Genomic DNA, 26224 nt, shown 5'->3' on the forward strand with positions numbered 1-26224 from the left:
AAGTACCAATCTGTAGAGATCAATGGATAAGCAAGTTTTCAATGGGTAATCTTCAGGCAGAAACCATAAGGAAAGGTCTGAGGAGGCAGTTTAAGGCAGAGACAAAAGGCACAATACTACCTTGGTTTAACTGAAATTTTCTGTTGTCTTTTAACATCTGAAAGGCCTGGTCTCTCCTGCATTCCCCCCTCCCACTCCCAAGGTTTTTCAGAGTTCTTTAATCACTAGTTTCTTCAGTATTTTTATTGGGAACACTTTGTACATTCAATGAGGGAAAACTGATGCTTTATGATATTGAGATTTTCTGTTCAAGGAAATGGTACGTTTTTGGATATGTTCATGTCTACTTTTGTGTGCCTCAGACATGTGAAGAGTACACTGGAAAGAAGACATGTGTGTGAGGTTAGACTAATACAGACCATTCCTGGTAACTGGAGAATATAGAAGGGATAAACTGGAGAAGGAATAGAATATAAAAGGACATTTCAACATTTACTCACCTGGAGAAGCCTGCTCCAGAGGCAGGGAAGGAACAGGTAGAAAATTAGGGGGAAAAATTAAGAATGTTTTCTAAGAAAAATGTAACTGTTCAACTATGCAATTAAGATGAAGACCAAAATAAATCAATTAGGTTTAGTGATACGAAAGTCATTAGTGATCTTAGTAAGATCTATTTGGAGACAGTTGTAAGGTTAGAAGCCAAAGTGAGACTTACATTCCAGCATGGCCAAATATGGCTATTTGGCTGTCATGTAGTTCTAAAAGAGATTTTTCTGAAGGTCAAAATGCCACTAATTTTAGAGTATAACTGTATAATAATTATTCCTAAAATAAAGTTAAACATATTCTCAGAAGGAAGTTCCTGAATAATTCACAGAAAGAATGCACAGACCCAGAAAATCCTGCCCATAGGAGGAATGATCAGGAACCAGCGCAGGAAGCCACAGCTACAGAGCAAAGGAGTGGCAAACAGGAAGTAAATTTCCTCCAAAACAAAGGAGGCAATAACTTTAGAGAAGGACTGGTTTGGTCTAAGCACACACACTTTCTCAGCACAGCCAAGGAGCCAGATACAATATGTGGCTTCCTAAACTGGACTCACAAACAAGGCCTTCCTTCTGCCTCCAGGCAAGATACCATGCTCTCCCTCCTCAACCAGACATCAAAATCCTAAGTGTGGTTTCTTTTCTGTATCAGTTCCAACAGAAGCATAGGGGTTTCCTCTGGTACAAGTAAAGATATTCAAAAGTATCCCCTAAGCCTTGCTAATATTTAGATTGGGCAGAATGCAGGATACAGACACAAGGAAGTAGCAAGAGAGAAAACAGATGCATTAAAAAAAAAAAGTGATAATGCCCTGGTCAGAACCAAAATGGGACTGAATAAGACCTAAGGAATGCCCCACTGGAAACTCCAAAAACCTGGAACTGCATGAGGGTAGAAAGAACATAGAAAGTGGGGATGGCATTCAAGAGATATTATTATAGAATCTTTTTAAAAATTTTTATTATAGAATCTTTATTCAAAGAGTGAGACTTTAGATGTTATCTGCTGGGGTAGCAAAAGGGGTGATTTTTACATCACAATTTTAACATTCATATTTCAGCCAAATACAACTATGAATCTCAAATGGAACTGATTAATAGAACAAAATACTGGTTGAAAAAAATTTTAAGTACAGCTCCTGAAGAATTCTTCAGAATAGAAAATTCTACGCCTGCCCAAGCTCATTTCTTCAACCCCTCCACCCCTCCCTATTTATAAGACTTTGTTTCCATTTTTTCATTTTCTCATATTAATTCCATTCCCTTCTTTCCTTTCCCCTACCCCTTCCACTTCCCCTGCCCCTTTGCCCCTTTTCTTCCTATTTCACATTATCTATTGTACCTTTTAGTCCTTATTTACACTTTCTAGTTCTCTACTTTAAACTGTATGCACCCCCGTACCCCCCTCCCACCCTGTTAACAAGAAGGAAGTAATAGGGAATATTAAAGGATGTGGTAGCTATTCTCAGGGGCAATGTTTTTATTTCTTTATAGAATTAGAGCTGTGCCAGTTCTTACCAGGGTAGTAGGGAATAAATCACATATTAGTTCATTATGGTGACACTTTATTCTATTTACTCTTATGGGGGTTATTTTATTCCTATGGTAAAATGTCAAAACTCTGCTCCCAGGCATGTGCCTAACCCTTACTTCAAGGGAAAAAAAAAAAAATGTACAAGCACAATATTCCAACCTATAGCAGGATGGGGCCTCATAAACCATGAAACAGGAAAAAAATAAAAAACAACAACAACAGGAAAGAGACTCGGCATAGGCATTTGAGGATAATAAATATGAGAGCAATTGAGAAGATGCACAGTTCATGTTGTTTATGATTACAGACCGATTATTCCTCTAAGTGCAAAGGCTATCCAATAAGTCATATCCGAGATGATTTGTTAGCAAGGTACTTTCACCAGATAATAAATTAGAATGTAATTAAAGTGCATTCTTTCTGTTTATCATGGACTACGATGGCTTACTATAATTCTCAATTATCTGCATGAACACACATGACAGCATGGAGAATAAACCTTCTATTAAAAGGCAACAAACATCTTAGAATTACACTAAAATTGCTGGATTTCTTCTCCAGTCCTTTTAGAAAATTGTTTCCAATTTTGACAAACTGTGTAAATGGAACTCAATTAATTTGATATTTGCTTTGGCACAATAAGTCATATAGTTCTGCACCTGTGAGTCCCCAAACTTCTTAGCTTGTTAGTAATTTGCTAAGAGCAGTGACTAAGTTACAAAAGCAGGGAAAAAAACAGAACTGGATATTCACTGTAAAGCTTTGTTAAGTGAAAAAACTTAAAAGTAGAGAAAATAAAAGAATCACAAAGAAAGCAAAATATCATTATTTAAAATTAAAAACTTGTTTTTAAAAAGTACCTGTAGCATAGTGGACAATAATTTCATTACATAAAGATCTCATAAGGATTAATTTTTAAAACTGAGATCATGAGAGATAATGAACAAAACACGGAGAAAAACTAATAAACACAATATTCAATAAGTGACATTTAACAGGGTAACTTTTTTAGCCTAATTAGTAAAATTCTTTCTAAAATGATAATGACCAATACTGGCAAAGATATAGTGATGCGGCACTTTACTGGTAGTGTTTTAAGTTGATTAGAATGCTTCAAAAATGCAATCTGCCAATTTGAGTTAAACATTACAAAAAGGTTTATAATTTCACCTTGATACTCCTACATCATGAAATTTATCTAATACAAATACTTATCACAGCCTGATCTATCAATAGTAAGAATCTGAAACATACAAATCCAAGAGGGTAAAGGTATGTGTAATATAAAATACATGTAATATAATCATGGAAGCAATATTATATAGCTATTTAAAATGATGGCTATGGAGACCAAATAGAAAAAGAAAATTGTGCACAATAATTATATTCAAATAAAAATGTACATATTAAAGCAGATTAGAAAGTAAAATGCCAAAGTAATAATGATTATGTTAAGGTGGTGTGGTAGACTGAATAACTAGCTAGCTCCCAAAGATGCCCATGTCCAAATCCCTGGAACCTGTAGTATGTTACTTTATGCAGCAACAAAGGAGATTAAGGATCTTGAGATGGGGAGATTATCCTGAAACACCTGGATGGGCCCCATGTGATCACAAGGCCCCTTATAAGAGCGAGGCAAGAGGGTCGGAGTCAGAGAAGATACGATGACAGAGCAGGGGTAAGAGTGACAGAGCTGCAAGTGAAGGAGGCTGCAAGGGGAAAGGAATGAATTTCCCCTCAGCCTCAGAAGGGATGCAGCTCTGCCAACCTTGCTTTTAATCCCAAAAGCTTCACATCAGGCTTCTGTCCTCCAGAACACAAGATAATAAACCTCTAATACATTTGTGTTAAGCCAATAAAACCAAATTTGTGATAATCTGTTATGGCAGCAATAGGAACTAATACAGATAGTTAAGGCTGACCGTTTTAAACTTTCTGTAATTTTCATATTATTTCCATTGGTGCAAGCTAATTTATAAGTTTAGCTAAAATTTAAGATTCTAGATGAAAACACAATCTGCTGCAGTGGTTCTCAGCCCTGGCTGCAAATTAATATCAAACAGCCAAGAGAGGGTGACAGGGAGAGAGACTGAGAACAAGTAAACACCAGTGCCCTGCCTTCTCCCCATCCTCCGTGATTCTGATTTAATTATTTTAGGCTCAAACATCAGTTTTTTAAGAGCCTCACATGCTAGCAAGTAGCCAGGGTTGAGAAGCACTGCTACAGTATAGCAACTCATTACTGACAAGTATTCCTAACCAAAGCAGAAATGTAAATCCACCTAAAATCACTTATTTTAAAAATTCAACAAATAATAACACCTAGTGATAGACTGTATTAGCTGAAATTTAGGGCTGAGAATTGTGTCCTACTTTAACTGACACTTTGTCAAAAGAAAACATAAAATCACTTACTCCACTTCCTCAATGTTTTTCATTTGCAGAGTTCAAAAGACTCTTCAGTTTTCCAAGAAAAAAGTTCTTTACTAGCAGTTACCCCAAGGATCTACACTGAAATTAAAGCAGTTCACAACAATGACTGTACTTCTTTTACTTTTCTACAAACAACTGACCTTAGTATAAAAATTATGTAAGATATTTAGTCTTTGAATTTTTACAATACATTTTTGAAATGGTACAGACAAGCCAAGAAAATGTGGTTTTGAGCATCTTATTTTCCTTTTACTTCCCAGGTATCAAACTCAAACAGTTACAAAAAAATTGTACAGACTTTAGTATGTTTGTGAGCAAATGTACAATTTTCAAATGTGAGATCCTAAACTATACCAGAAGAACTGACAATTGGATGCATCTCTTGGTCAATTCAGAACATCACCTCATATTCTTTTAGCAGCAAAATCCACATATGAAAGATGCTGTTATCAACCAAGTGTGTCAAAAGACTGATCTCCATAGCAACTGTAACTCTGCCACATGTAGTGTATAAGGCATCAGAGTTAACAACACATGCACGCAAAACATTGGTATTATGTAGTCCAGATTGTGGTTGCTGTAGAAACGTAAACCTAAGCCCCTGACAGCAGTAGAGAAAATGAAAACAACAGAGGGTCCTTGAGAAGTTACCCATTTGCTCCTTAGCTTTCAAGCAGGGAAACACCACCCTAAACACTCTATAATACCCTTGCATTGACAGCACTAGAGAAAAATTTCCTCCAAAGTGATTTAAAATTATGTCAAGTCTTTGTTTATCATTAGAAACCACTTTGTAGTCCCTAAAAATTCTCCCTCCCATCTGCTGCTAAATTGGATGCTCAGAGCTCACTCCAACAAAGCACTGTCACCTTCTCCTTGCCTTAGCCAGAGCCAGTCTCACAGACAAGCAAGCTGGAGAAGTACCAGCCTTTTGCTGATACATAAAAATTATACATATTTATGGGGTACTATGTGGTGTTTCAATACATGCATATGTTGTATAATATTCAAGTCAGGGTAATTATATCTATCTCATCTAAGATTTATCATTTCTTTATGGTGAAAACATTCAAAGTTCTTTCTTCTACCTTCCTATCTATCACATTATCTATAGTCTCCCTACTGTGCAGAAAACCAGAATTTCTTTCTTCTAACAATGACTTAGTACCCACTAAGCAATCTTTCCCCATTTTTCCTTCCCTGCTATTCTTTCTAGCTTGTGGTAACCACCATTCTATTCCCAACTTCTATGAGATCAACTTTTTTAGATTCCACAGGTCACATGGCACTTGTCTTTCTGTGGTTTATTTCATTTAGCATAATGACTTTCAGTTCCACCCATGTTGCTGACAGGGTTTCAACCTTTTTCTGGCCGAATAGCATTCCATTATGCATATTTGCCACATACTTTCTATTCATCAAGTGATGGACACTTACATTGTTGCAATTTCTTGGCAACTATGAAAGTAGTGCAATAAACATGAGTGGATAGATAGATGTCTTTTTGACAGATTGGTTTCATTTTCTTTGGCTATATACCCAATAGTGGAACTGCCAGATCATATGTTCTATTTTTAGGGTTTTCCACAATGGTTCTACTACTTCACATTCCCACCAACAGTGTGGAAGGGTTTCTTCACATCCTCACCAGCACTTGCTTTGTCTTTTTAATAACAGCCACTCTTAACTGAAGTAAAGTGATGTCTCCTTATGGTTTTAGTTGCATTTTCCAGGTCATTAACAATGGTGAATATTTTTTCATGGACTTTTTGGCCATTTGTCTGTCTTCCCTGGGAAAATGTTTACTAAATCTATTGCCCACTTTAAAAATTTTATTATTGGGGGGGGGTTGCTTTGAAGTTGAAGTTCCTTATATATCCTGGTTATTAACTCTTTTTCAGATGGATTATTTTTGCAGCTATTTTCTCCCATTCCATAGGTTGTCTGTTCACTCATTTCTTGCTGTGCAGAAGCATTTTAGCTTGATGAAATTACATTTGTCTACTTTTGCTTTTGTTTCCTGTGGTTTGGGGGTTTTATTTTTTAAATCCTTGCTTATTCCAATACCCTGAAGCATTTCTCCTATGATTTATTCTAGTAGCTTCATAGTTTCAGGTCTTATATTTAAGTCTTCCCTCTATTTTGAATTGACTTTTGTATATGATGAGAGATAGGGGTATAGTTTCATTCTTTTGCATATAGCTAGCCAATTTTCCCAGCACCACTTATTGAAATGATTTTCTCCAAAGCATGTTCTTAGGTTTTACTTCTACCACAGGGTCTCAAATCTGTCCCATTGATCCATGTGTTGGTTTATATGCCAGTGCCATGCTGTTTTAATCACTATAGCTTTCTATAAATATCTTAATGATTCATTTATTAATAACATGTTAACAAGTGTACTTTCCACTTATAGTAAAAAAAAAGATAAGCAAGAAAAAGCATAAAAAGCGCCACGAACGTAGCTCAGCAGCTCAGCATCTGCCTAGCAAGCACAAGTCCCTCAGTTAAGAGTCCCAGTACCAAAAAAAAAAAAGAGAGAGAAAAAGCATAAAGAGAACATAATGACAACAAATGATATCTTCCTTAATGTGATCTTGAAAAAAACACCACTTTAGTTCTGAGGATGAGGAAGAAGAAAGCCATATAAGGAGGCTCCCCGTCGCCATTCCACCGCTCCCAGGGCAGAGGAGATGAGCTAATCCCAGCACCCAGGAGAAGACTTCCAGGCCACCATTCTACCACTCCCAAGACAGAGGAGGTGAGGCGCTCAGGCTCCAGCATCTCCCCCATGCCCCTGCCCCATGAAAATGAGAAGACACATAAACAAGCCTCAAAAGCAGACTTCCAGATTACCTACAGTAGCCCCAAAGGGAAACGAGATGGAACAATCTAATACTCAACCACCTGGACTCCCTGAACTGGCAACAAAAGAGGATCTGGAAAAAATGAAATCAGAAATAATTTCTCAGATAACAGCACAGATTGTGCCCATTGTGCAAGACACGATTAATAAATCTAGAGAGGACACATAAAAAAATAGAGGAGTTGAGGAACATGATGGAATCCCAACATAGGAAACAAATGGAATCCATAAAACAGATGCAAACAGATTTCCAGGAGATTAAAAACTCCATTGAAAGTCTACACAGCACAATGAACCAATGTGAGGACAGAATTTCAGATGTAGACGATAAGACTGAAATTATTGACCAGGAAAAGAAAAAATGCTTTAAAATTGTAAGGGACCGTGAGAAAGCAATCCAGCAGCTGCTAGACAATGCAAAGAAGAATAACATAAGACTGACTGGAGTCAATGAAGAAACTGGAGAGAGTGCAGATGACATAAAAAAACTCTTCACAGAAGTGATGGCAGAAAACTTCCCAAGCAGGGGGAAACAACTTGACATACAGATAAGTGAGGCATATGGGACTCCAATTAGCCTTGATCAAAAAAAAAATCTAAACATAGGCATATAATAGTTAGGATTGCAGAAACCCAACAGAAGAACAAAATTCTACAAGCAGTGAGAGAAAAGAAACAAATTACATACAAAGGAAAGCCCATCAGAATCACAGCAGACTTCTCAATGCAAACCCTCAAGGCAAGAAGAGCCTTGGAGTGATGTATTTCAAACCCTAAAGGAAAACAGCCTCCAACCCAGATTGATGTACCCTGCAAAACTTTCTTTCAAAATTGATGGAGAAATAAGTTAGTTTCATGATAAACAGAACCTTAGGAACTTCATGAATATCAAACCAACACTCCAAAAAATTTTAGACAATATCCTAGGAAAAGACAATATCCTAGGAAAAGACAATGAAGATTACAACCCCAGGAAGCCCAGCAGAATGAATGCATTAGGCGTGACAAAGTAAACGCAAAGGGGGAGATTCCAACAAAAAGAAAAAGTCATGACAAAGCTTTAAAAACTTTGAACTTCATCTCCCTAATGAGTGTATAATTCAATCTTGTTATTGTACTGATTAGTATTTTTCTGTTTCGAGTGTTGCACACCTTACCTTGTGCTGTACTGGCTATTTATCATCTTCTTGTGTCTACTTTTTAATTGGGTTGTCTATTAATGAGCTGTAAGAGTTCTTTATATATTCTGGTCATAGGTTATATGCATTGTAAATATGGTCTGTTTAAGGACTTTTCATTTTAACAATGTCATTTAAAATTCCAAATTTTGATGGAATCTTATTTATCAATTTTTTTCTTTTATACATCATGTTTTTTGTATCCTAGGAAGTTCTTGCCTACCCTAAATTCATAAACATTTTCCCTTATAATTTCGTCTTAAAGTTTTAGTCTTTCATATTTAGGTTCAGAGATCCTTTCAAGTTATTTTTATGTATGGAAATAAATGGTTGAGGTTAATTTTTTATATACGGGTACCAGGTGTTCTAGTGCCATTTGCTGAAAACACTATCTTTTCCTCAGCTCTTGAATTGAATTTATATTCTATAAAATGCTAATGTTAAATAATCTTTCAAAACTCAGTGGACCATATATGTGTGGTTTTATTTCTAGATTCTCTGTTTTATTCAAATGATCTATATGTCTTTCCTTACACCAACACTGCCTTGATTACTGTAGCTTTAGAGGAAGTCTTAAAATTAGGTACTAAACGTCTTCCAACACTGCTTTTCTTTTTCTTTTTACTTTTCTAGGTCCTTTATACTCCTACATCACTTTTAAATTTCAATATCCAATTCTCCATTTATAGCAAGTATACATAGATCTGAAGTTTTATATATACCTTGTATTTTCTAATCCTGCTAAATTCAAATACAAGTTCTAGGGGCACCTAAAGATTTCTTAGTATTTTCTCTGTAGATGATCATTTCATCTACATAGAAAGATTTTGCTTCTACCTTGCCAATCCTATCCCAATCGTGTCATTTTATTGCCAGACTATTTTGGTTTAGGCCTATGTTTCAAGATGAAAAGTAGGCATATGTGCCCTTGTTCCCCACCTTAGGGAGAAAGCATTGTATCTTCTCCATTCATGTAAGGCGTTTTTGCTGGAAGTATAGCATACAGGTCTTTTATCTGTTGAGAAGGTTCTGTTCTACTTCTAGTCTCCTGATAGCTTTTACCATGAACAGCTGTAGAATTTGGTCCAATACTTTTTCTCCAACTAGTGATAGGATCACATGGCTTTTTCCTTTCATCTGTTAAAATGATGACTTTTGGAGGTGGATCTTCCAATGCTGAACCAACACTGCCAACCCTATAATAAAACCACTTTCTACATACTGCCAGATCTGACTTCTAAGAGTTTGTTTTGTTAAACAAATTTCTATCTATGTTCATAATTTTTTTTCTATTATCTTTATCCAGTTTTAGGATTAACACAATGTTGAGTTCCTAAAATGAGGGGAGAAGTGTTCCTTTTTTTTCTGCTTTAAATGTTTGATATAATTTATCAGTTAAAACGTATATGAGCCTGTTGTTATCACATAGGTAGGTTTTCAAGCTAGGAATATACTTTCTTTAATAGGTGCTATTCAAATTTTATATTTCCTCCAGAGTTAATTTCATTAATTTGTCTTCCAAGGTACTTCTTAGAAACTGTCAAATTCATTTCAAAACAGATTTTTGTAATATGCTTTCTATATCCTTTTAAATTCTGTAAAATCTGCGGTAATGTCTCCTAGATCTTGATATTGTAATTTTAAAAATGTATAATTGATATTGTGTAATAGGAAGTAAAGGTCTAAAGGAGCAGGGGAAGTAGGAGGGGTAGGAGAAAGGAAAGAAGGGTAAAGAAAAAATATGAGAAAAGGAAAAAAATGGAAACAAAGTCTTTGCAAATAGGGAACGGTGGAGGGGGTGAAGGGAGGGCAGGGGAAGGGGAAAAAATAAGAACCAAGAGACTCATGTAATGGTACAAGATCCCAATGATGTATGTAACTGTATTTTATACCTAAAATGTACCAGTAAACTTAATGGGGGGGGGGGAGGCATATAAAAAAATCTGTTCCTCAGCACGGTGTTTGCACTCTTGATGATGAGGACTCACCTGGGTGGATCAGAGTAGTGGGAGCAGGTGGAAGAGGCATTCATAGCTCCATGTAGCAGAGGACACAGGACCTAACAATCATCTGACCCCACTAGACAGAAGCAGGCCCATGCATTTCCACAAGGCCTGCTCCAGAGGTGCTGTACATTGTCCCCCATCAGCCAGCAGAGTCGTGGCAGGAGTCTGGCAGGAGTCTGCGACGTTTGCAAGATGATATTGGCATCCTGGAGGGAAGGAGACTTGGCTGTTCAGGAAGAGCTGCTGATGCAAGTTGCAGCACTGAGGTTGCAGTTTTTCTCCTGTCTCGCATTTCTGGAGATGGCCCTGCAGTGTCCCCACTGTGCTGGAACTGAGCTGCACGGCAAGGTTGTGGTCTTCCTCAGTACACCAGCTGCTGCCAAGTCCTTCTCATACTGCGCTTCAGTGACAGGTCCTCCACTGCCTTTGTAGAGTTGTCATTGTGGTTGATAAAAACTGCTGGAGTTTTCTAAGTAGGTTAAAGCAAATCATTAAAAAAAAAAAAAACCTGTTCCTTTCTAAATTGGAAACTCATATTAACATCAGAATCTCCAATGACTCAGATAGACTTTAGTTACAAAGGCTTATAATTTAGTTAGAAGTTCAGGTTTCTGTAGTAAAGGCAAGTGGCTTTGTATTTCTTTCCTTAGTTAAACTGCTCAATGTCCAAGTTTAATAATAAAATATTTCTGCTTCACTATGAATATCCTGGTTTGTACCACTTTGCAACTCTGTCCAGCATTTTCAAACCTGCTTTTTTGTTTTTGTTTTATGGGCCTGAATTAAGGGGACTTACAATATGCTGAATCATCAATAGGTGTCCTTGGGCTCATTGAGTTAAAAATTCTTCTACATGATTAATACTGATTTTGACTCAAAATTAAGATGATACTAATTCCTTATCCTGATTTCCACACTTGCCTTTTTAAATTAGAGGTAAGAACAGAAACAACTTCTTCCTATTTTCCATCTTTCCAAATTCTACCAATTTTTCAAGCAGCTGCTTAAAATTCCTCTTCTGCTCTTGGTTTAGCTCACTCATAGTGGTCTACCTTGAATTTCTGTAACATTTAACTTGGCAATTACTAAAAATTATGATTGCTTCTATCTGGTATCATTTAAAGCTTCATGTGCTTATGTTATTGATTATGTCTAGATGCCCCCCTTAGCCTCACGTGCTACAGGTGGGGCTTTGGGAAGGTGACTGGATCATGGGGACATGATACTCATCAATGGATTCGTGGATTAGTCCACTGCTGAGTTTATAGCTAAATGTGATGTTTGGAGGTGAAGACTGGTTGAAGGAGGTGGGTCACTGGGAGCATAGCCTGGAAGGGTCTATCCCCCTCCCTTCTCCCTTCATATCTCTCTGCTTCCTGCCACAAACAATTTTCTGCTCCTGTGCACCTTTGCCATGCCGCCTTGCCTTGAGGTAGCTGACTATGGACTGAAACCTCTACAAACTGTAAGCCAAAATAAGCATCTCCTCCTTTAAGTTGTAGGTGTCAGGTATTGTGTCTCTGTGACAAGCAAGTAATTAATACAGCTTACATCTAGTTTCCTTAAGAATATTCTAAGTTACAGAAATCCTTTTTACCTCAACATATCCCTAATTTTGTTTTGTTTTGTTTTTTTGGTACCAGGGATCGAACACAGGACCTTGCACTTCCGAGGCAGGGACGGTGCAACTGAGCTAAATCCCTGGCCCTACAAACATTTGTTGACTTGCTGAAACACAGATACCCCTTTCAATTACATTTCTTAACTGACACCAAAGTTGTTTCCAACACTTAGGTATTATTCTTCCTACTTATCCTGTCTAACAAGAACAAAACAAAGGATGGGGGATTTGGGGCATTGCTTCCTCTTCACCTTCCCGTGGCAAAACTAATTTAAACATGTGAAAAGAGAATAAAAAGAAATTTATACCACTGGCACATTTCTTTCAAATTGAAACAACCATTATTTATGAAAAAAATTGGCTGTTTTACTGGAGAATGTTCTAAGGGATAAGGCTTAGGGAATGAAAGTTGTGGGCTAGTAGACTGCTTTCTTCTCCAGGCATATGAATAACTCAACTCCATCAGTCTGGGTCCCTAATACACCCAAATTCTGTCCTCATGATGGCAGCCTTTAAGAATTCTAAGACATTGTAACCAACCATATGAATCTTATCTATTTAAAAGCATTTTTCAGTGCCAGGAAGAGCTTTATGATTAGGGATCCATTCTTTTAAGCCTAGTTATTCTGCCTAAATAACTCCAGATGTTGTGTTTTGGTTTTTGGTTAAGCAGTGGGAGTAAGACAGCAGAAATGAAAATGAGAACCCTATTAGAAATGTTTGCCATTCCATCCTAAATGAGCCCTTTCTTTTATTTCTGCTTCGAGGTTCCAGAATTTAAACTTATCACACCCATGTAAATGCCAAAATATTAGGATTTAGATAAGACTGTTATTTAAAAAATGATTTTTGGATCGCTTACATCTAAATTATTTTTACAAATCACATTTATATGAATCAGGAATTGAGTCCTGCATTTGTAATGAATTTGCCAACAGTATGAGGCACTATTTGGAGACAGCTGTTTTTGATAAAGAACAAATTTTGGGATGTCAATTTCCCCATTTTTTTGTGGAAGATGTGCACCTGCTGATTAGAATTTGCTCTAAAATTCTGAGACAGGCAGGTCTGCCCACACCCTGCCGAGGTCCCCAGTCCCACGGAACACACCGAATCAGCCCGCTGCAGACAGGCAGGTCTGTGCACGCCCTACCGAGGTCCTGAGTCACACGGAAGACGCCGAATCAGCCCGCTGCAGACAAGCAGGACTGTGCACGCCCCACCGAGGTCCTGAGTCACGCGGAAGACACGGAATCACCCCACTGCAGACAGGCAGCCACCTGATTCCACATTACCAAGGCGCAGAGGACACCAGACCACCAGACCAAGGTACTGAGTCCCACTGCTCCCGGCCAAGAGGTAGGGGCTTCTGAGCCGTCATCCCACTGCTCCTGGTCCAGAGGAAGGGGCTTCCCGGCCACCATCACTCCCACTGCTCCCGGCCCAGAGGGAGGGGCTTCTGAGCCACCATCCCACTGCTCCTGGTCCAGAGGAAGGGGTTTCCCGGCTACCATCCCTCCGGCTGCTCGCAGCCCACAGGAAAGGGCTTTTGGGTCACCATCCCTACCGCTGCTCCCGGCCCCTGTCCCACCTCACCCAGCTCAGAGGAGGTAATCCGTGCAGGTGCTAACAGCCCCCCGCCACAGTCGAAATGAGAAAACACTTAAATAAGTCTCAAAACCAGACTTCCAGATCACCTACAGCAACCCCAAAGGGAAATGAGATGGAACCCTCTGATACTCAACTACCTGGACCCACTGAACTGGCAACAAAAGGGGATCTGGAAAAAATGAAATCAGAAATAATTTCTCAGATAACAGGAGAAATTGTGCCCTTAATGCAAGACATGATAAATAAATCTAGAGAGGAGCTGAGGAACATGATGGAATCCCAACATAAGAAACAAATGGAATCCATAAAACACATGCAAATAGATTTCCAGGACATGAAAAACTCCACTGAAAGTCTACACAGCAGAATGAGCCAGTGTGAGGACAGAATCTCAGATATAGAAGATAAGATTGCAATTAGTGACCAGGAAAAGAAAAATTGCTTCAAAATTATAAGGGAACATGAGAAATCAATCCAGCAGCTGCTAGATGATGCAAAAAAGAATAACATAAGACTGATTGGGCTCAATGAAGAAACAGGAGAGAGTGGAGATGACATAAAAAATCTCTTCACAGAAATAATGGAAGAAAACTTCCCAAGCAGGGGACAAGAGTTTAACATACAGATAAGTGAGGCATATAGGACTCCAAATAGCCTTGATCAAAAAAAATCTACACATAGCCATATAATTGTTAAGATTCCAGAAACACAACAGAAGAACAAAGTTCTCCAAGCAGTCAGAGAAAAGAAACAAATCACATACAAAGGAAAGCCCATCAGAATCACAGCAGACTTCTCAACACAAACCATCAAGGCAAGAAGAGCTTGGAGTGACATATTCCAAGCCCTAAAAGAAAACAGCCTCCAACCCAGATTGATGTACCCTGCAAAACTATCTTTCAAAATGGATGGAGAAATAAGATACTTTCATGACAAAGAGCACCTTAGGAACTTCGTGAATAACAAACCAGCACTCCAAAGAATTTTACACAATAGCCTAGGAACAGACACTGAGGATCACAACCCCAGGAAGCAAAGCAGAATGAACCCATCTGGCATGACAAGAAATTAAATGTAAAGGGGGAGAACCCAACAAAAACAAAAAGTCATGGCAATGACAAGTCAATACGTTTCAGTTATAACCATCAATGTTAATGGTCTCAATTCACCAATCAAAAGAAATAGACTGGCAGAATGGGTCAAGAAGCAAAATCCAACAATATGCTGCATACAAGAAACACACTTCATTCAAAAGGAAACTCATAGACTGAAAGTTAAAGGGTGGAAAACAATACTCCATGTGACAGGAACCCAAAAAAAAGCAGGAGTAGCTATCCTCTTGGCAGATCAAGTAGATTTCAAACCAACACTAATTAAGAAAGATGAAGAAGACACTACATCCTTGTAAAGGGAAGAATCCAAGAGGAAGAGATGACAATCATAAATATCTATGCACCAAACACTAGTGCACCCAACTACATAAAAGAAATACTAACGGACATGAAAAGTCATATATGCACTAATACAGTTGTAGTGGGGGACCTCAACACCCCACTGTCACAAATAGACAGATCAACTAGACTAAAAATAAGTAATGAAATACTAGAACTCAATCGAACTCTTGAACAAATGAACTTAACAGATGTTTACAGAGTCTTCCACCCCACAAAATCAGAATACACATTCTTCTCAGCTGCACATGGGTCATTCTCCAAAATAGACCACATACTCACACACAGAACATGTTTAAGTAAGTGCAAAGGAAGTGAAGTTATCCCCTGTATATTATCAGACCATAGTGTGATGAAATTGGAGATCCATAGCAAAAGAAACTCAAAAAATTTCATAAGCACGTGGAAATTGAACAACATACTTCTGAATAACCAATAGGTCACAGAGGAAATTAAAGAAGAAATCAGACAGTTCCTTCAATTCAATGACAATGACAATACAACATATCAGAATCTATGGGACACAATGAAAGCAGTCTTACGAGGGAAATTCATAGCAGTGAATATGCATATTAGGAAAACAGAACGAGCCCAATTAAACAACCTGATGCTGAACCTCAAGCTTCTAGAAAAAGAAGAGCAAGACAACCTCAAAGCTCATACAAGGGAAGAAATTATAAAGATCAGAGGAGAAATCAATGCAATGGAGACTAAGGGAATGATACAAAAAATCAATGAAGCCAAGAGTTGGTTCTTTGAAAGAATCAACAAAATTGATAAACCTTTAGTCAACCTTGTCAGAAAAAGGAAAGAAAAGGCCCAAATCCATGCAATTAGGAATGAAAAGGGTGAAATGACAACAGACCTAGCAGAAATCCAGATGATCATCAATACCTACTTCCAGAACCTATACACCAATAAGATGGACAACACAGAAGAAATGGACAGATTCCTAGATACATATGAATTACCAAAGTTGAATGAAGAAGACCTAAAAATTCTGAACAACCCAATATCAACCAATGAAATTGAAAATGTAATTAAAAACTTATCACCTAAGAAAAGCCCGGGCCCTGATGGCTTCACTGCTGAATTCTACAAGACATTTAGAGAGGAACTGCTGCCGCTACTGTTTAAACTCTTCAATGTAATTGAAAGGGAAGCAATACTCCCAAATTCATTCCTGGAAGCAAGCATCACCTCGATCCCCAAAGCAGAGAAAGACCCAACTGAAAAAGAGAACTACAGGCCAATCTCACTAATGAACATAGATGCAAAAATCCTTAATGAGATACTGGCAAACAGAATGCAGAAGATCATCAAGAAGATCATACACCCTGACCAAGTGGGATTCATCCCAGGGATGCAGGGATGGTTCAATATACGAAAATCAATTAATGTAATACACTATATCAATAGAGCCAAGGACAAAAACCATATGATTATCTCCATAGACGCAGAAAAAGCATTTGACAAAATCCAACATGCATTTATGATAAAAACCCTACAAAAAATTGGAATAGATGGTCTCTGCTTCAAACTGATAGAAGCCATCTATGAAAAACCAACAGCCAATATCATACTAAATGGTCAAAAACTGAAATCCTTCCCACTAAAATCAGGAACAAGACAAGGATGTCCACTATCACCACTCTTGTTCAATATAGTTCTGGAAACATTAGCCACGGCAGTTAGACAAGAGAAAGAAATAAAAGGAATAAAGATAGGAAATGAAGAAGTCAAACTGTCATTATTTGCAGATGACATGATACTCTATATAGAAGACCCCAAGAACTCCACCAAAAGTCTTCTAGACTTAATAACCAAATTCAGTCAAGTAGCTGCTTACAAAGTCAACACACAAAAATCAATAGCTTTCCTCTACACCAATGACAGACTCACTGAGAGAGAAATAGCACAAATAATTCCTTTCACAATAGCATCCAAAGAACTGAAATACCTAGGAATCATCCTAACAAAAGAAATCAAAGACCTCTTCTCTGAAAACTATGGCACTCTGAAAAGAGAGATTGAAGATGATATCAGAAAATGGACAGACATCCCCTGCTCCTGGGTAGGAAGGATTAATATAGTGAAAATGGCCATACTTCCAAAACTGCTATATATATTTAATGCAATTCCAATTGAGATCCCACCAGCATACTTCATAGACCTCGAGAAAACAATCCAAAAATTCATTTGGAATAAGAAGAGACCCAGAATAGCAAAAGCAATTCTAGGTAACAGAGACATGGCAGGGGGTATCACAATCCCCAACCTGCAACTCTACTACAAAGCTACTGTGATAAAAACAGCATGGTACTGGCAAAGAAACAGGCTTGAGGACCAGTGGAACAGATTAGAAGATGCAGAAACAACGCCAGACACACTCAGCCATCTGATCTTCGACAAAGGAGCCAAACACCCTCACTGGAGGAAAGATAGCCTCTTTAATAAATGGTGCTGGAAAAATTGGGCTTCAACTTGCCAAAGATTAAAACTAGACCTGTATCTCTCACCATGCACTAAACTAAAATCAAAATGGATTAAAGATCTAAATATTAAAATAGAAACTCTGAACCAGTTGGACCAGAGGTTAGGTAGAACCCTTGAACACATCAGTGTAGGAAAAGATTTTATGAACAAAACCTGAGTTGCCCATGAACTAGCACAAACAATCAACAAATGGGATCTCTTCTTATTAAAAAGCTTCTGCACAGCAAGAGAAACCACCAGCAGTGTGAAGAGACAATCCACAATGTGGGAAAAAATCTTCACCTGCTCTTCCTCAGACAAAGGTCTACTATCTTGAATCTATAAAGAACTTCAAAAGATCAGATCTCCCAAATTTAAAGACCCAATCCAAAAATGGGCATCTGAAATGAACAGACATTTTTCAGACAAAGAAGTAGAAATACCAAATAAATACATGAAAAAATGTTCAACGTCACTGGTCATTCGAGAGATGCAAATGAAAACAACGCTGAGATTCCACTTCACTCCAGAAAGAATGGCTGCTATCATGAAATCAACCAATAACAAATGCTGGCGGGGCTGTGGGGAAAGAGGAACCCTGCTCCACTGCTGGTGGGAGTGTAGACTTGTACAACCACTGTGGAAATCAGCATGGAGATACCTCAAAGAACTAGGACTGGAAATCCCATTTGACCCCGCTATTCCACTGCTGGGGATCTTCCCCAAAGAATTACAAGAATCATACCACAGTGATATATGTGCATCCATGTTCATAGCAGCACAGTTTGTGATAGCTAAAACTTGGAAACAGCCCAAATGCCCATCAACTGGAGACTGGATAAAGAAAATGTGGGTTTTTTAATAAAATGGAATACTACTCAGCCATAAAAAATGAGAAATTAGAGACATTTATAGCTAAGTGGATGCATATTGAGGCAATACCTTAAGTGAAATAAATAGGACACAGATGTGTAAATACTGAATAGTTTCTCTGGTGTGAGAAACTGAAAGTGTAAATAAGGACTAAATGTATAATAGGTCATGTGAAATAGGAAGAAAAGGGGCAAAGGGGAAGGAAGTGGGAGGGCTAAGGGAAAGGATAGAAGGGAATGGGATTAATATGAGAAAATGGAAAAATAGGAACAAAATCTTTGTAAATAGGGAAGGCTGGAGTGGTTGAAGGGAGGGCTGGGCAAAGGTGAAAAACAAGAACCAAGAGAGATTATGTAAAGGTGCAAATTTCCAATGAAGAATGTCATTATATTGTATACCTAAAATGTACCAATGATTAGAATGAATAATCGATAATGTAAAATAGGAAGAAAAGGTCCAAAGGGGTAGGGGTAGTGGGAGGCACAGGGGAAAGGAAAGAAGGGAAAGGAAACAATGATGAAAAATGGAAAAAATGGAAATAAAGTCTTTGTAAATAGGGAAGGGTGGAGGGCGTGAAGGGAGGGCTAGGAATGGGGAAAAAATAAGAACCAAGATGCATTATATAAAGGTACAATTCCCAATGAGAAATGTAATTGTGTTGTATACCTACAATGTACCAATAAAAGAATTTAATACAAAAAAAAAAGAATTTGCTCTAAAATTCTATCTACAATATCTTAAAACTAATATATTTCTATACTATATTAGATATAGTCAACATTTTCTGAAACACTCGGTTTCCCGCAGACTCGTAAGGAATTTTATATTGCTCTTCCCTCTCTTTTCAAGGTGTATGGCAATTGTAAAATACAAGGATGCAAAAGCATTCCATTCCTAACAACTGTTATTACTAGAGAAGTTTCCCTACCTAATTTTAATCAACCCCACTATAATTTAAGTGCATTTTCTCTTAGTCTTTAAGAAGTTGATCTCTATCTGCACTGAATAAAGAATATGTAACATGAACATCATGATCCAATTAAAGTAATGACTAAGGCAAAGGTCAAGAAAAGGGTAAGAACTTCTGTTTAGGAAAGGTTTTACTTCACTCATTTCAACTTTAGAAGTACTTATTGATGACTTTCTGTGTCAAGTATATTTTGAGCAATAAAGATATAAAAAGAAAATCATCTCTTTCAAAAAGTTCACAGTCTTGGAAACACTTAAGTTGAAGGTCTCAGCCAGGTGAGTCAGGCAATCTCTGAAGTGACCAGCTGCAACTGAAGCAGCTCCAATTGTGACCTGGTGCCCAAACGCAGCCACCATATGCCACCAGCAGATGGAGGCCATAAGGGAATGGAATGTCATTGCAATATCATTGCTTGTTTTTTGAGAAGTCAGAATTTGGAAAGATGAGCAATTTAACCTGGAGAAATCAAGGAATGCTTAGCAAAAGCACTAACACCTAAGTTGAGTCTCAATGGTTAAGCAGAGCTTACCAGGTGTAAATATAGGTGGTTTATAGTATTTCCCATGGCAGCTTAAGGTGGAAAATGAGGACACGGAAAATAAGTAAGGAGCAAGGAGGCCATGCACAAACCAAACTATCCTAGAACTGTATCCAAACTGATCCTTAGAACACATGAAACTCCTGAAGAGTGGCATATAGTTCCACAGCATAGAAGAGAATTTATCTACCTGCAGGAGGAAACGTCACCAAACTGACATTCAGTGCAACTGCAAGACTTCCAGGCACCTTGCTTTTAATCTACAAAGCTAGACTGAATATTCCCATCTCTAAACAGTCTCTTAGGCCCTGAACTATTAGGCATTTAGTTGCCTACATGGTTCCAGAAGCCCCAGTGGCTCCTGAAACAGCAGCCAATCCAGCCTTAAAGAATGTACCAAATTCGGAAAGAAAGACTATGAAATCTACTCTCCCCAGATATTTCCCCTCACTCTTGGCAAGGGTGAAAAAAAAAGTGGTAATATCTTATTCATTACTAGAATGATTTGAGAATTTACACAACCTCATGATATATATTATCCTTGCTCACCTAAGAGACCCTCAACTCATTTCCTATTTTGTCTACATTAATAACACATCCATAGTAACCAGCTATATTCATATTTTGAACTCCTTTATTTATACTAAACCACTTTAACTTCCAAAGTTCTAAAATCGAATCCAGGGCCATATGTTAACCAATACCCCATTCTTCAACTTCCTAACTCATTAGTCAATACTATTTTACTTGAAATTCATTAATCAAAGTATAATCAACTCTAATACAAAATTAATCTGTATATTTTATTTCCAAAAAGATGATTATTTTTTAACCAAGGATATTTCCTTCCTTAGGAATAAGAAAAGATATTTCCTCCTTGGGAAGGAGGAAAGAAAACTGTTGGGCCCTTATCACCTAAGTCTTTCATTCAATGAGCCTCACAATAAGATAGTGTATTATTATTATTATTCCATAAGACAGGTATTATAATTCTCATTTTTGCTGATGAGAAAAACTGAAGTTCTGAATGGTTAAATTGTCCAAATAGTAGGTAATAAATGACATAAGCCAGGTGTGATGCCAGATCTATTTCCAAAACTATGTTCTTTCCCCTATACATCCAATTTTTAACTATTACTATATCTAATAATAAATTATATATAATGGTTCCTAAAACTACCCTCAAGAGTTCCTAAAACTATCCTTAGGAAAATTTGGACAAAGAAGGGCAAAAAAGATGACTAACTTCAGATCAGAGACATGACTTTTTGGCACAAATAATACCAGCTGTATTTATTAGGCACTTAGCATTTCAAAATATGTTGTTTTGTGTAATCCATGTTACAATCCTATGAGAGGACTAAATCAGTATCATCTCTTTTAAAAATGAGGAAACAAGGCTCAAAAAATTCTGCACTTGACACAGCTAGAAAATAGCAGCATTAGAATTAAAATTCAGGAATTGGTGGACTCACAAACCCATCCATCTTCTTATCTCAAACATCACACAGTACTGCCTCCCTAAACTGCAGTGCTCTTTATAATGTTTTCACCATAATCAAGTTAAAATTAGTTAGAATTTCAAGTTAAAATTAAAATCAGTCCACATTCCCAAACTCACTACTGAATGAAAGTGCTGGAACTAGCAAAGAGGTGGCAAGATAATATCTACTAGGAATTTAAAAGACATTTTTCACTGGATAATGGACACAGATAATCAGGAACATACTATGATTTACAGAGAAATTAAACCAACAAGATCCCAGAATTGTCCTCTCTAGGATAAAAGAAATTATCCTAACCACTTAACAAAGAATTCACTATTCTAGAAACATCCAAAATAAAAAACTTACTCCTGAAGAGTGTCAGACAGTTCCAACTCATCCTATGAAATAGTAAAATGATCCAGAATGGAAAAGCTCAATCCCATGTTTTTCCTAGGTTGACCAGGTATATTTTTAAGTAACTGTGAAGTTAGGTTAAAATGCTAGGGTTAGTACCAGAAATTTTTAGATGTTCATTTCTAGAGTTCTTTGCTATATACTTATAAAATTGTACCATGCATACTCTGTTATCACAGCCATAGACACAGACATGTCATGCTTCATTTTAATTATGATTACTACAGAATAAAAAATGTCAGAAAATAAATAAGATTTTAAAATAAACTATATAAAATGCTTTTAATAAGATATATATATATATATATAGTATAGTATTAGTTCTATGAAACTAAATGATAGTCCCTTTAAACATGCAACAGTATAAAAGGAATAGCCTAGGCAAAGGGTCATATGGAGCTGCATCTTTAGGGAGTCCTTTAGGAGTCAGCACCATGGCAGAAGACATCAAGGTCAAAATCAAGACACAAGATTGTCACTTTTGATGGCCACTTTCTCAACCAGAACCAAGCCAGAAACTGCTGGCAGAACTACCTGGACTTTCACTTAAGAAGGTAATAACCATGAAAGAGGGTAATGTCTCTATGTGTACAACCTGGCAAACCACCAGGCAGAAGGCACATTTCCTGGGAAGATCTAAACTAGCCCCTCTGTTCCACCTCTCTTCTCTTCTACATCCTCGTACCAGGGTGGTAAAAGGGGTACTGGCACATGGCACTCCCTACCCTGGGACCCTAAATCATGACTTAACTCAGAATAAAAACTCCCTGGAAAAGTAAAATAAGAAACAGCCTGGGAGGCGTGGTAGTGCATGCTTGTAATTCCAGCATTCAGGAGGTTGAGACAGGAGGATCACAGATCACCTTGATCAACCCGGACTACATAGTGACTTTAGGGAGCCTGAACTACATAGCAAGATCCTGTTTCAAAAAACAAACAAGAAAGAAAGAAGGAAAGAAAAAACTTAAAGTTAGAAACAAATGTCAACATAAATTTCATCATTTGGGAATACTTAACAATTTAACAGAAATCACCCATCACAAAGCCCCTATAACTATTAAACACTATCAAGAGTAGTATGTTTATGCAAATTATCAGTTTTACAGGATTTAAAACACTACTGTTATGTTTTTAGAGTGTAACAATATTTATTTAGACCTATCTGTAGGCTCACAATACTGGAAATAAAACCAATTTAGTTTGCTTTAAAAAAATCTTTGAAAAAAATCTTTGCAGTAAATGAAATAACATTCCAAGGAGATTCCAGGAGAATAGTAAATTTTTTTTTTTTTTGGTACCAGGGATTGAACTCAGGACCTTGTGCTTTTGAGACGGCGGTGGAACCACTGAGCTAAATCACCGGTCCATGAGAATAGTAATTTTTAAAGCTATTTTTTAATATTTGTTAAATGAAGTTTCAGTACATGAAAATAGAAAAAAAAAAAATGAGGGGCTGTGAAGAGCCTTTGGTGAGTCATAGGAAGAAAAGCAAATCCAGCCGTACTGCATTAACTATAGACTTGTATCTAGAACTTCTGGTAAGTATTAAATCAGAACCAACTGTATGAAGGATTAAAACCTAGTACTTATTTTTAAAACCTACTCTAGGGTAGCTGTTTTCAAAGAAAACATTCATTGAACTTTTCTTCAAACCACCAGCACAGATATTTTGTTGCAACTAATGTGGCTTCAAAGTGTTTTTGAAAAAGAGACAATTCTGAATCCTAGAACAATAAAAAAAGGACAATTATATAATACAGTATTGACCAAAAATAATTGACAATACAGAAGTAATGAGCAAGATGAGAAGAAAAATGTGTCCGAATACTAACTCAAGAATTAACTTACAATCAACCTACAATCTCATTAATTGGGCTCAGAATGAACACAGACTATGTAGTTAGTATTCCTCCACTGTGAGTAATATATGGACATCTCTAAAGGGTAAAAATTCAATCATTCAGTATTGCCTTAATTTGTTTTGGTTTTTTTTTGGTACTGAGGATCAAACTTGGGTCCTCGCGCTTACAAGGCAGGTGGTGGAACCACTGAGCTAAATCCCCAGCCCCCTTAATTTGTTTTTAAGAAAATGATTATTTAAATATAAACAAAAAATTATAAATTGCATGATAATAGTTTCTTATACAACCAAAATGAATGAAAGTACAAATTGAAAACAGAACTTATTCAAATTGGCATTAATCTATCATGGAAAGTGAGAGTACTTGACTGAAACGAAACTGCTATTCCTAGTATGAAACTGGTGCTGATGGCCTCAGTGCAGGTCCTCGAGAACAGGGGATGTCTATGGGGATAATCCATTTTCTTAGCACTTTCTTCTATTCAAATTTATGAAACTGTTATTCATACTAGACCTGACTGGGTCCAGAAGAGTCTTCCTCTTGACAGAAATAGATTGGTGAAGGGGACATTACAATCATTACCAGTCTTTTCAGCGGCTCTTGTTTCTAGGGCTAAGGGCTTTGTGCTACTGAATGGACTACGTGAACTCAGAAACAACTCGAGGAACAAGAGAAAAGCTAAGTCCAGGTGGTAGCACTTGATTGCCAGAAGCAAAGTGGTATAGTAATCCTAACAGACAGCAAAGTGAGTTTCTCAGACTTTGTTGTGAAACACAGAAATCTGTCAAGAATTCAAATCATCAGGGCTGGGGATTTAGCTCAGTGGTTTCGCCGCCTGCTGCACAAGCGCAAGGACCTGAGTTCAATCCCCAGTACCAAAAAAACAAAACAAAAAAAGAATTCAAATCATTAGGTAACCCACTAAGATTGGTTTTGATTTAAATAACCAAAACAAACAAACAACTGCAGGTCTAGTGAACCTGAGACACTAGTGACTGGGGAATCATGAATGCTTTCTCAAATCTAAGAACCTTGAATGAAATTCCTTGAAAAAGCAGAGGCCATGTATTTTGGAAGGTCTTTTTCCAAGATGAATCTCTGGCCATTTATGCAGCAGTCACAAGCTGGCAAAAAGAAAATACTCCACTTTCTTTATGATTATTACATACTGGCTTTACACTAATACTACTTCTTAGTAATTAATCCCACAGGGCCAGGTGTGGTGGTGCTCACCTGTGATCCCAGCACTCCAGAGGCTGAGGCAGGATTACCACGAATTTGAGGCCACCCTGGGCTACATAGTGAGTTCAACACTAGCCTACATAGGGTCTCAAAACACCAAAAAAAATAAAAAATAAAAATCTCAGGTTCATTGGCCATGTATGAGAGTGGAGTTCCAATTCCCCCTGTTCTCATAGAGGCCATCATGAAAATTCTTACACCTATCCTAGTTTTCAGACATTCCCAAATGTTGCCAGGATTCCTAGTGGCTCCATAGTTCAAGAACCAGGTCTATTATGGTAAAAAAATCCAAAGTAGAATATACTCAAATTCTCTTTCCTTACCAAAATCACAGCATTTCTAGAGGAAATTTTGCGAATGAAAAGTGAAATGTTGTTAGAAGACAAAAGCATAACAAATTTTGGGTGGGGCACTCCTGGCTTGAACAGCAAGTGTACTTGCTCCCCGCTCCCATTTTCTTACTATACAGGCAATTTAAAATGTGTTTCAATCTATAGGGGGGATAGTAAATACAGGGCACCTCATAAGGTTTTGAAACTAACATATGGTCATTTCAGCAAGCACCTAAAGTAACAATTTCCTTTTGAGAAAGAGCTCCTGCCTTGCTACTGGACACCAGTAAATACTGAATAGAACATTGACTATGCAGTCTAGCTGTCCATCATTAGTTGTTACTGGATGCATTTAATTCTTCTAAATTCTACCAAGTCCAAATGGACACTCCAACTGCAATTAAAATTAATATCAGGTCATTCCCCATGAGTGTACTCCTTCTAAGTGCTGTCTCACCCTCAATCTGATCCTGGCTTCACATGTATACTATGACCTGGCCTGGAGTCAGGATCTATGTGGCAATTTCTAGCATGTCTAATAAACTGGCTGGCCACAGTGTGTGACCACTGGTGGCTTAGAAAAAGAATGATTACTTGGAGACAAGATTTAGTCACTAAGAGAGCCCAAAGGGGCCATCTCAACCAGAAGTGCCCAACATTATGGAGACTCAGGACTTTGCGCTTGTGAGGCAGGTGGCGGCACCACTGAGCTAAATCCCCGGCCCCCAATTTTTATTTAGAGTATCAGTGTAAGTAAAACAAGCAGAAGAAAAGCAGTCTGGGTAA

At 37.5% G+C, this 26224-nt stretch overlaps 1 protein-coding gene across 16 annotated transcripts in view; it reads right to left on the reverse strand.

Moving 5' to 3' along the window:
• The window catches only part of Pdss2 (decaprenyl diphosphate synthase subunit 2), a 302283-nt gene that overhangs the window by 257310 nt on the left and 18749 nt on the right, over positions 1 to 26224 (reverse strand). Inside the window, exon 2 of one of the 16 annotated variants that reach the window (XM_087208714.1) lies at positions 10545 to 11031. The exons of the other annotated variants lie outside the window; for them this stretch is intronic. Coding sequence (XP_087064840.1) covers positions 10545 to 10588 — 44 coding nt within the window. The 5' untranslated portion in view covers positions 10589 to 11031. The remainder of the gene's footprint in view (positions 1 to 10544; positions 11032 to 26224) is intronic. 16 annotated transcript variants of the gene reach the window in all.

Source organism: Heterocephalus glaber, unplaced genomic scaffold (genome assembly GCF_053883595.1).
Source record: "Heterocephalus glaber isolate CG9 unplaced genomic scaffold, H.glaber_assembly_v1.0 deba00000942, whole genome shotgun sequence".
Taxonomy (NCBI): Eukaryota; Metazoa; Chordata; class Mammalia; order Rodentia; family Bathyergidae; genus Heterocephalus; species Heterocephalus glaber.